Source organism: Elgaria multicarinata, chromosome 13 (genome assembly GCF_023053635.1).
Source record: "Elgaria multicarinata webbii isolate HBS135686 ecotype San Diego chromosome 13, rElgMul1.1.pri, whole genome shotgun sequence".
Classification (NCBI taxonomy): Eukaryota; Metazoa; Chordata; class Lepidosauria; order Squamata; family Anguidae; genus Elgaria; species Elgaria multicarinata.
In genome coordinates, this window is record NC_086183.1 from 20,349,030 (window position 1) to 20,360,565 (window position 11,536).

The 11,536-nt window shown below is 45.6% G+C and overlaps 1 protein-coding gene across 7 annotated transcripts in view; it reads left to right on the forward strand.

Moving 5' to 3' along the window:
- Positions 1-9,896, forward strand: part of SCMH1 (Scm polycomb group protein homolog 1) — a 56,037-nt gene extending 46,141 nt beyond the window's left edge. For 5 of the 7 annotated variants that reach the window (XM_063140691.1, XM_063140693.1, XM_063140694.1 and 2 more), the window contains 4 exons: positions 1,877-2,008; positions 6,098-6,301; positions 6,760-6,902; positions 8,829-9,896. In XM_063140691.1, coding sequence (XP_062996761.1) covers positions 1,877-2,008; positions 6,098-6,301; positions 6,760-6,902; positions 8,829-8,954 — 605 coding nt within the window. In that variant the 3' untranslated portion in view covers positions 8,955-9,896. The remainder of the gene's footprint in view (positions 1-1,876; positions 2,009-6,097; positions 6,302-6,759; positions 6,903-8,828) is intronic. The other 2 variants (XM_063140695.1, XM_063140696.1) reach the window with 1 other exon arrangement.
- The last annotated feature ends 1,640 nt before the right edge of the window (positions 9,897-11,536 follow it).

Genomic DNA, 11,536 nt, shown 5'->3' on the forward strand with positions numbered 1-11,536 from the left:
TTCTCTCGTCATTCACTGTTTGTGCAACAATTGCTGAGGTTTTTTCCTTCTGCTCGCCTTTCTATCCTCTCATTTTTCTTCCTGTTACTACATTTTGGGATTTTCTTTAGTTTTTCTGTGTTCATGATCTCTGCGATCATGAACCGTGAAGGCCCCATTTTGGAAATGTAACTGTTTGTGGCATTAAATTGCTTCCTACCCTCAGGCACTCCTTGTGTCTCCTCTGCCTGGGAGAAAGCCACAAAATGGAGGCCTGCATGCATTGTTAAGCCTTTACAAAACAGGTGAGACTTAATCGCGCCCAACAGGCTGTGGGTTGTTTTGTGGAGGAAAGCCCTTGAAGCGATGAAGCTGTCGATGGACAAGCCTGCTATGCCACATGGGTCAAAGGATGCGCGCACACACACACATATTGGAGCATCAGAGTCTCTTTCCCGCTTGCCTCAGCCGTTGGGAGTTTCAGAGACTGCTTCTTCCCCCACTCGAACCCTGGATTTCAGCTGTACTGCTGATTGGGGGAAAAGTTAGAGGGGCCCCTCCAACATCTAATATAGGGTTGGGGTGGCTCTGTCAGCTGGAGGGCCCCCAATTAATTTCAAAGAAATTCTAAGGGGTCGCATTCCAGTAGTGGGTTGGGGCCAAAGGCAAAACGTGAGAGCAAAAATACCAGCATATTGTAGCTTAAAGTATTTATTGCCTGTAACTAAGCCTTAGGAGAAGCATTTCAAGCTTTTAGAATCAGGAAAAACTGCACAAAAGCCAAGAAACTAAGATCAGTGGTTAAGGGAAAGGGGGTGGGGCCATCTGAGGAATCCTGGAGACCCCAGGAGGGCCGGATTTGGTCCCCAGGCCTGAGGTTCCCCATCCTTGCTCTAATATATCAATGACTACATGGCAACAGACCCTCAATGGTGGGAGGAGGCCTTTTCATTAAGCCAGTCACGTCTTTACAGTAGGACACCGACCTATCACCGATAAGTCAGCTTGCTACTCACCCAGTAAGTGTGATGCAAAGAGACCATGGAGAAAAAATACAGGCTGCTTACCTGTAACTAGTTCTTCTAGTGATCATTGGTGCATTCACACAACCCTCCCACCAAACCCACTTCGGTTTCTTTATCGGTGTTGGTGCTGAAGCTCCACTCAGTCTTGAGACTGCAATGGATTGGATCAAGAACCTGAGGGAATAAGTGGGAGCTCCTAGGGACATGTACAGTGGGATGGTGGAGAAGGATTCCTGCCAAAACCTCCTTGGCTATAGAAGTTTCCCAAATGAGGCTCCGTGCATCCACAGAGCCCATATGTGTGAATGCACAGATGACCACTCAAAGAACTACAGTTAAGCAACATGTTCCCTGGGTTGAGGGTCCCATGTACTGCACAGTCTCTTTCTTTAGAACTTTGTGACGGAAGAGTCTTCATCATGTGAGAGGGGGGAAAATATTGTGCTAACAAAATGATGGGTAATTAACTGTTTCCCGTGAGTTTGAATGCTCTGATTTACAAGGTTTTAATCTCTGTATAAGTGTTGCACCTTAATCAATGTTCAAAGATGCCATAAGCAGAACTCTTAGCAACTAGCAGCACACTCTGAAATATACCAAAACCAGCTTCCCTACGATGAGCTAATATTTTTGAGTACCACTTCAAAAGTACCACTGCGAACAATCAAGGAATAGCCCTGAGTGGTAATGAGAAATCATGCAGAAAAAAACTGATATGATTAAGTTCTTTTGTCATTAGCAGGCTAGGTCTCCATTAAAAGGTTGTTGTGACTACAAATTTAGATGCGTTGTAGAAATGAACTGGTGATCTCAGGCAGGGCTGATTTCCTAAGGAAGACTGATCCTAAGCTCGGCTTGTTCTCTCTTCCTAGACAGGAACATGTCGTTAGACGGCTCTCTACAGGGACCAGGCCGGGGTACAAAGAGATATTCCCAAGATTCCCTTTCTTACAGTGCTCCTCTCTGCCCCAAGTTACCAAAGAATGACCGTCACCCTTTGGAAGGTGAGCACAGCATCTTCTCCCCAGCCTTGCTGTTACCATTCATTACGAAGCAGCATAGGTTGATGAAGTTGTATGAAGACACACAGCAGGTCTAAATCCAGTATTTTGCTTCCAGCCTGGCCATTCATTGTTTAGGGCTTGTCCAGACAGTGCCTTCCTGCCCTTCTGTGGCAACCTCTTGAATGTACATCCAGGATTGCAGGAAGTGTGACAGGGAAGTACCTTCCCTCCACCACGCCTATTCCCTACTGGATAGTAAGGGGTTCATATGGGCTGCACAGCCTGCTTCGTCCCTGTTGTCTGTGTATATTATTATTTATTACATTTATTTACCGCCCCATAGCCGAAGCGCTCTGGGTGGTTTACAGAGATTAAAAACAGTGACCGTTAAAAGCAAATATACAAAATTTAAAACCATAAAAAGCATAAAACAAGCAATATCCATTTATACCAGTGAGAGATAAAGCTACTCTCTACATTTGAATTGCAGGAAACACTCCTGATTTCCAGAATGAAACATCTGGCCAGCTCTTCCTGAATTTTGTTAAAAGTCAAGATGGGAGAGAGGGAAATCTCTTTGCATCCCTTCCAGCATGGATGGCGTGTCCTCAAACATAAAGATTGCCTCCCCTTTTCCATATACATGTTACAGTTATCCAACTATGTGCAGAAAGTCCAAACACATTGCTTGCAATATGATTTCTTTTTGCAGTCCATTCCATTGGCATCCTGCGGAGATCAAACTGGCTTCCTTCTCTAGCACGATGCTATTCTTGTTCCCCACAGCAAGCATGTACAAGTGGGATGCTGTTGGTCTTTCATTTACAATGAGCTTTACAGACTTCCAGTAATAATAGGAGTTGAATGTTCTATTCCCATATGTGAGTTTTTATGGCAACTCGCTTAACTGGCTTTAAAAGAGGCTTAAAGTAATTTCATAGCCTGTCAAATGGCTGTTTGCCTTGGTGTCCTATATGGAACCTCCAAGTTCAGAGGCAACCTTCCTCTGAATACCCAGCTACTGGGGGACACAACAGCATGGGAGAACTCTTGTCTTCATGGCCTGCTGTGTTTTCTTGGAGGCATTTAACTGAAGACTGGGAGATACGGTGATGGGCAAGATAAGTCCTTATACTGATCCAGCAGAACTTTTTTGGTTTTGTTTTCTTCGGGACAGAAGAGTCAGCAATGTATGAGGACAACAAAAATCTTAATGTCCTGTTCTGAGTGGCCCTACATTTTCCAGCATACAAGTAACGTCTCACACACATGGTAGCATACTCTGCAATGACATGACTGGCTTAATGAAAAGGCCTCCTTCCACCACTGAGTGTCTGCTGCCATGTGGTCATGAATATATTAGGGCAGGGCTGGGGAACCTCAGGGCTGGGGACCAAATCTCACCCTCCTGGGGTCTCAATCTGGCCCTCCAGGATTCCTCAGATGGCCCCACCCCCCTTTCCCTTAACCACAGATCTTAGTTTCTTGGCTTTTGTGCAGTTTTTCCTGATTCTAAAAGCTTGAAACGCTTCTCCTAAGGCTTAGTTACAGGCGAGAAATACTTTAAGCTACAATATGCTGGTGATTTTGGTCCTACACTTTTTGCCTTTGGCCCCAGCCCACTACTGGAATGTGACCCCCTTAGAATTTCTTCAAAATTAATTGTGACCCTCCAGCTGAAAGAGGTGCCCCAACCCTATATTAGAGGTTGTTGGGGGGGGCTCTTTCCCCCCTTTCCATCAGCAGTTGAAGCTAGGGCTGCTTCAGTAATGAAAATGCTCATCTTATGCTGCCAGTAAAGTTCCTTCTTCGTTGTTTTTATACTGTTTATGTTTTTGATGGTTTTAAATTTTGTGTACTTCTTAATGTTCACTGTTTTTAACTTTTGAAAACCGCCCAGAGAGCTTCGGCTATGGGGCGGTATATAAATGTAATAAATCAAATCAAACAAGAAAAACAGAAATACAGAGTAGGGGGTTCATATGGGCTGCACTTCTTTGATAACTGGGCATACAGTAAATGCTGTACAAGTACAGAAAGTACTTCCCCCCCCCCTTCTATATTACCTTCTAGGATGAATGCAGGAAACTGACTATGCAAAATCCAGGACTGACACTGATTTCTGTCAGTTGTAGGAACTATTGCAAGATGCCGGTGTACTGAAGCACATTTCAACTCTGTGCTGTTGCTATTAGAAGTATTGACACCGCACACCCAATTCTTGTAGCTAGAAACTTCTGGACAAGCCTTTAAATCCTTAATTCACCTAATGTCTGAGTGTTGCCAGAAGAACAAAGCAGTATATATTATTATCACATGTGATATGAGTACCCCTGCTATTGTCTCTCTATTGGAAACTATATATGGCAGCCTCAAATGTGCTACGATCGGACTATTGGATTAGCTGGTAGCTCTTACAGTCCTGCTGCAGCAGCAGTAGAATCATAGAATCATAGAATAGTAGAGTTGGAAGGGGCCTATAAAGCATCGAGTCCAACCCCCTGCTCAATGCAGGAATCCACCTTAAAGCCTACCTGTCAGATAGCTGTCCAAGACTAGAGACTCTTCTCTTGCCTGAACAACATCCCAGGGTACTAGGCATGCGAGCCCGAATGTTGTGTTTTATGGGCAACCCCCCCCCTCAAACTTGACTTTGGTAGGGGGATTTATTTATTATTTATTATAATACTTTTATCCCACCTTTTACCCCCAAAAAAGGCTCTCAAGGCAGCTTACAAAAATAATTCTTAAAACAGTCCCTGCCCATAGGCTTACAATCTAAAAAAAAATGACACAAAAGGAAAGGAGATTGGGAGGGAGAAGTGGGGGGGAAGCAAATTTAGACACTAGATTCTTAGGATTTGGCCTCTATTCTGATTGATTTAAAGAACCATCACCTTCAGATTCAAGAAGGCGGTTTTCTTGTCTCTCTCAAAAAGCAGTCTTCATTTTTACAGTAGGAAATGGCTTTATGTTTCCACTTCCATTTTCACATATACTGGCATCAAAAGGGGGATGGCAACAGTAGCCAAAGAAAGGAGAGCCTGGATGGGCATTTCTTTAATGGCCAAACAATAGTGAGAAACATGAAATATGAAGCTTAATTAATAGAGGGTTTGGATTGGTGAATACTGTAAAGGAAGCACGCCCCAGCAAAGCTGGCTTCTCCACTGGATTTTGCACAGATTCCCCGGAACAAACGCATACAGCTCCCAGTTTGGAGGGTTAAGCCCAATTTTATTCAGGATAAGGGTAGGGAATACAGGATTAGCATTCAAACTGATCAAACATGCGGATACAGAAAAGAACCCAAACCAAGCAAACTAAAAACTAAGTTGTAGAACCATACTTCACCCAGCCATGAGATCACCCAGCTCAGGACAAAAGCCCCTTTTCAAAAGCATACTCTTTATAGATACTTTTCCCTGCTCCTTCCCCCTCCCTTGCGAAGATCTTTCACACCTTCCCCTCAGATGTTAATTTTCGCTCAAGGCCGGTCAGCCTTGCCCCAAGCGGTTCCAGGATGTACCAGAACGCCCCCATGCAGCTGGCGCTTATCTGTTCCGCTCCTAAAACCATAACAATAAAACATTTTAACATCTTAAAACAGCCATTCCTAGTATGATTTTACCTCTTCCTTACAAATACAACTAATGAGGGAGAAAAGGTAACCCCCAAAGGAACTGGCACTCAGTTGTGAGAAGGGTCCCCTCCTTCTCACTTTGAAGCTGGGCTGTTATTGCTGTTTGGCTCACAACCCTGGTTGTTCGTGTGGAGCACAGTGCTGTAGCTGGCAGCCATACGTAGAATCACAGAATAGTAGAGTTGGAAGAGGCCTACAAGGCCATCGAGTCCAAGCCCCTGCTCAGTGCAGGAAACCACCTTAAAGCATACCTGACAGATGGTTGTCCAGCTGCCTCCTGAATGCCTCTAGTGTGGGAGAGCCCACAACCTCCCTAGGCCACTGGTTCCACTGTCGTACTGCTCTAACAGTCAGGAAGTTTTTCCTGATGTCCAGCCGGAATCTGGCTTCCTGTAACTTGAGCCCATTATTCATAAATACTCATAAATTCCTTGTGTGCCTTCCAGGTGAAACTTTCGTTTTGAGCGACGGCCTGCCAGGCCCCTTGGAGCCTCGTCTGGACCCTCTGGACTCTGCCTTGAATGCTGTCAACACATCCAGTCCCAGCAGGAACTCAAGAGACTACCGACTTCAGGGATACAGGCACCTTCACCAGCCCTCCAGCCTCACTCAGTGCAGTACCTCTGCCTTGCATAGACTTAGCGCTGGGGGTAAGAGAGCTAAAACACCTTCTCCATGAATAACTTCTAGCTACACTTTTGTATTTCTCATATTAATAACAAGGGAACAGGGTGAGACACAGTTGGAGGCATAGTACCTCTTGGGCTGGGGAGTTGCTAATTCCCAGCATTCCCTTTATAACCATTCCATTCTGATTGGCTGCATGGATTTCTAAAGGGACCGTGATGGAATTGATGTCCCAGGCAAGACGGGCTCTGTTGCAGAGTTCATGTTTTTAATATTCACCCAAAAATTATAACAAAGTAGATAAGAGGTAAAATAACATACTGTGTGACAATGAGACACCTCAAACACAACAGGTAAACAATATAACATAATTTACTTGGGTATTTTATGGTTTGTAGCAGATTAAGTACATGTTGGTGCATATAACTACCACATAAGACAAATATGTTGGTTTGTGTGTATTTGCTGCTGTGCTGTCTAGGCTCTGACAGATACCACGGTCCTCGAGACATCTCACGGTTGGGCACCCGGGACCCCTCTGCCTGGACAGTGGAAAACGTCATGCAGTTCGTGAGAGAAGCTGACCCCCAACTGGGACCCCATGCAGACCTCTTCCGAAAACATGTAAATATGACCAGCCCAGGGGTATGAGTCTCTGCCTGGGTAGATCAAGGCCATTCTCCCCTCCTGCTCTAAGTGCCACTGTACAATAGATTGTTCCCACTCTCAGCAACTATGATGGAGTTTTTAACAAAGAATCTTTACTTTTACAAAACTTCCTTTGTGCCAAGTCACTTCCCTCTGGGAGCTTCAGTATCTCGTAGTCTTCACTGCACAGAGGCCCTGTCAGAGGAAGCGAGCCTCCAGTGACCACATGTGGTAGTCAGAACAGGGTAAGTCAGGCTATGTTTGCCTGGCTGTAACTGGCCATCAGATATAGAGCAAAGACCAGCACCAAGAGAAGGCCCACTGTGTATCTTACTGTAAGCAGACATAAATGGCTGGTTTGAAATGGAGGGCACATGAGTTCTACAAAAAGACCATCTTTGGCTTGCATGTTTCATACAGATCGACATCTGTCCTGTAAAAAATGACCGATCTGCCTTATCTCAGAATAAACTCAGCAGAATGCATTGTTGCATAATTAAACTCTTGTGCTTATTTGTATTGAAAAGCGCTTTTCCTCCTTTGCCGCTCTAGCTATTAAGAGCGGTGCTTGGGGTGATAAGGAAAATGTCAGCATTGACATTCCCATGAAATAGCTGGAAAAGATGCACAAATGTTATTGTACATTGAACCATTTCACGCTGCCAGAGGTGGAGTAGTAATGCATGAGAGGAAATTTGCTTGCTGTTGAATGGAGACACTGGGGAAAAGGTGAGATACTGAAGTCGGACCATTCCTGGTGGGACTGGGTTGGCAACTGTGCCCAGTAATGGGAGCCATTAGATATATTTTGCATACCTGAATGCAGCTCTTGTGTTCCCGTTCTCCTCTGTGCAGTCTTTACCAGGCATGTAGCCAGGAGTCTTAATAGCGGGGATCCAGGTAATAATGAACTGCTTGGTTCTATGGGGGGCACTTCCTGGGATTGCACAGAATTGGTCCAGGGATAAATGGACCTACACAGTGTAGATTGAGGGGCGAGAGTTGAGGCAAAACATGTTTCCACAGTGCAAAAAAAGTGCCCCTGAAAGCCCCACATGCAGCCTAGTCAGAGCATCATCTTTGACTATACTTTATTCATGCAAGTACGTACAAGTGAAGCAAATCTGTACAGTTCAGGGAGCCGTTGGGGAAGAATAGTTAGAATACTGACATGGGCTATTGTTGGGGAGTGGAGAAAAAGTATGTGAGATTGACACTGGCTGTCAGATATGATCCAGTGGGGCTGAAGCTAGTTGACAAAAGACCTAGCACTCTGTATAATCTGTCATTCTGCCAAAGCCAAGAAAAAAACATGAAATGTTGTCTTGGGTGACTGATTCCCTGAAAAGCTTCCCTGATAATCTCAGCATTCAGCTCTTTACAACTGTGCCATTACGCTTAAGTGCATGGGTATGGTTGAAGATCTCCAGTAACTTACAAAACTACTTGCCCTGCTCCATGATTAGCAAAAACCAAATTACTACAAACATGCAAATATGCTCAATTTGACCACCGGCCATGCATGCAGAATTTGGACTTTTAGCATAAAGGCTATATAGCCCTGGGTACAGAATAGGTCAGTCATGTGGAGAAAGCTTTGGAAAAAGGATGGACTTTGTATTTAGAGGGTTTCCCCAAATAGCTAGAAAGCCCAGCTGTTTAATCTTGGGGCTTGGTCACATAAATGAGGGGACCGATGACATTAAGTCACATTGCCACAGGGGTTGAAAAGCAGCAACTGGAAGAAGTTCTCTCTTCTATGCAACTAACGTTGAAAAGTTTGCCGCCCCTGCCATAGTGTTATCTCAACCACCTCCTTTAATTTTGGCTCTGGCCCTGTTGAGGCATTGCCAGCAGCGCAAGGCATGGCACAAATGTGGTTCTTTCTGCTTGCGCTTCCAGGAGATTGACGGCAAGGCCTTGCTGTTGTTGCGCAGCGATATGATGATGAAGTACATGGGCTTGAAGCTGGGGCCGGCGCTGAAGCTCACCTACCACATTGACAAGTTAAAACAGGGCAAGTTCTGAAAAAGATCCTTTCTGGCGCAGTTTTGGCTGAAGTGGTGCCCTCAACTCCCTGCGCATGCCCGTAAGGCACGCCTACATTCCTCACCCACCGCATCACAGAGCTACGAGGACACCTTCTTTGCCAGCAAAGAGAAGGTGGTGTGCTGGAGAAAGGCCCTGGGCACTCCCGAACAGTCAAATGAGACTTCCGTAGAGACTTGTTGGCACAAAGGGATGGGATGTTCCCTCTGCTTTCCGCTGGTGGAGTTTGGGAGCGCAGCCCACCCTACAGGGAAGGTGATGCTTCTCCTTGTGTGTATGGAGCTCCGGCTGTTCAGTCCTTTTCCAGATGCGCCACATTCTTCTGCTGCCCTCCTTGAGAACCTTCTTCGTGCAAGGACTCAACCTTGGCAATGCCAAGAGGTGTTCCCTTTTCTGTGCCATACAGAACAGACTGCAAGGAGCCAGCTCTGGCATAAGACAAGCAGTTGCTGCTAACCAGATTGTTCACTCCCTTGGGTACCAGGGTGGGGAGGATACGGCAGAGGGGACACCACCCTGCTGGCCCTGCTGTCTGAGTATGGATCTCTCTCTCTTCACTTGGTGCTGTTATGGCCTCTTCCTCCAGGGAGGTCTCAAGCAAGCGGTTTTCCTGTTTTGCGGGCCTGAGGGCAGAAAGCTCTAATATTTATTTCAAACAGGGAGGGGAGGATACTTGTGATGAGCGCAGCAGTGAATCTGCGTTGCTATCGCCTTCGCCCACCTTTGCAGCTCTCCAAGTGGGCTGGTTGGAGCGGGGAGGGAGGAAAGCCTAAGTTCCCTTACCCAAGTGTCACAGGACACGCAGCTGAACAGTCCAGTCTTTCCTTTTCCTAAGCGTCTGAAATGTTTTTTCTACTTGCTATTGAAATGGCGACTGTTTTAACTTTTTTTCTGGGAAATTAAATGTTTCTTATTCCACAATGGTACCATTTAATTGCCCCTCCAGTTCACACTGTCAGAGCCCTTCAGCTGTAGCTACCTGGCAGGTGAGTGGGATGTCGGATGGATGGGGAACAGGTCTTTGGATGGTTTGTCCTTCCCTAGCTCAAGCGGGGGAAATGAATTGTTTTGTTTGTATGTATTCCGGGAAATGTTTAATGTATTTATTTTTTATGGCACTTGCAGGGGCCCTCATTGTTCCATATAGTGGAGGGCTTTTGCCGCTGCCAGGTAAGAATGGGAAAGGAGAGTCACAAGCTGGTGCCCCCAAAATTCTGCTCCTCTCCAGGTCCTTGACTTAAGCCCCTTTTTTTGCTTTCAAAAAGTAAAAGCATGTCGGTTTTTTGGCTTCCTCCATCTGCTCCAGAATAGCCTTGGCAATTTCCCCTTTCCTTTGGTTTCCAAAGAAGAGAAATGGACCCTGAGCGTCAGTTCTGCTTGGCTACTTGCCTGCCCCACGCTAAAAAAAAACTGGGTACGGGGCAGGGTAAGATGCCCCTCCTTTGTAGGCACTTCCCAGGTCACATACCCCACTGTCCTTCTTGCGGATGGTTCTTCCTCACACCCCAGGTTCTTGTGGAAGAGAAAGCGTTCTTCTAGGACTGGCCTAGAAGAAGAGATTAAAAACAAGCCAAGCTGAAAATGCAAAAAAAAAAAAAAACCACACACACGCACACACAAACCCCTAGCCTCTAAAACAAGCAATGAAAATTCACAGGCAATAAGCCAATTGTGGGAAAGAGTCAGCGCCCACTGCAGTGCAATGGAGTGGTGTGACTCAGCCAACATTGTGATTGTCTGGTGTCGCCCTCTTTGTGTGGGGTTACCTGTCTCTGCTATTACTGCCTGGCTGCAGAATACCATTTCTGTGAGCACTGCCTACTGCAGGTAGCAGGGAGGGCCCTGCCAATATTCTTTTCTGCACTTATTCTGTTGATTTTGTTTATAAATAAAAGGAGGAGAAAAAAAAACATTACAGGGGAACTGTGCTGTGATTCTCTGCTGGTTGGCGCTGAAAATAACTTTAGCCATTGAATGTAAATGTTTATCTAAGAGTTTTGACAGTGATAGATCGGCCCACCACAAATCCCTACAAGAGCCCGAATTCTAGGGGATCTGAGCCAATCAGGAAAATGGGAGGGAACACGACTTGATGACAATGTAGTCTGAGATGGGGAAATGGCTCCCCAGTTCCCCCTTGCAGCCCCTTTTCTCTTATTCCGTACAAGTGAATGCTGGCCCTATCCTTTCAGAACAGGGGAAAGGAAACAACAAGGAAGGGTAGAGAGAGAATGTTTGAGCTAAGCTTGTGTGAAAACAGCAGACCCGATGTATGTAGGACATGGGCCATCCGTGTAAGCGTTCCAAGTCACATTTAAATGCATATACCGTATTTCTTCGATTCTAAGACGCCATCGATTGTAAGACGCACACTAAATTCAGTACCACCAACGGAAAAAAAGCTTTGATTCTAAGAAATAATAAATGACCCGCGATTCTAAGACGCACCCTGTTTTTAGAGATGTTTATATGGGGGGAAAAGCGCGTCTTAGAATCGAAGAAATACGGTATCGCATGCAGTGGCCCATGGCAGCATTGCACCTGCCTGGTGCACCCATTGC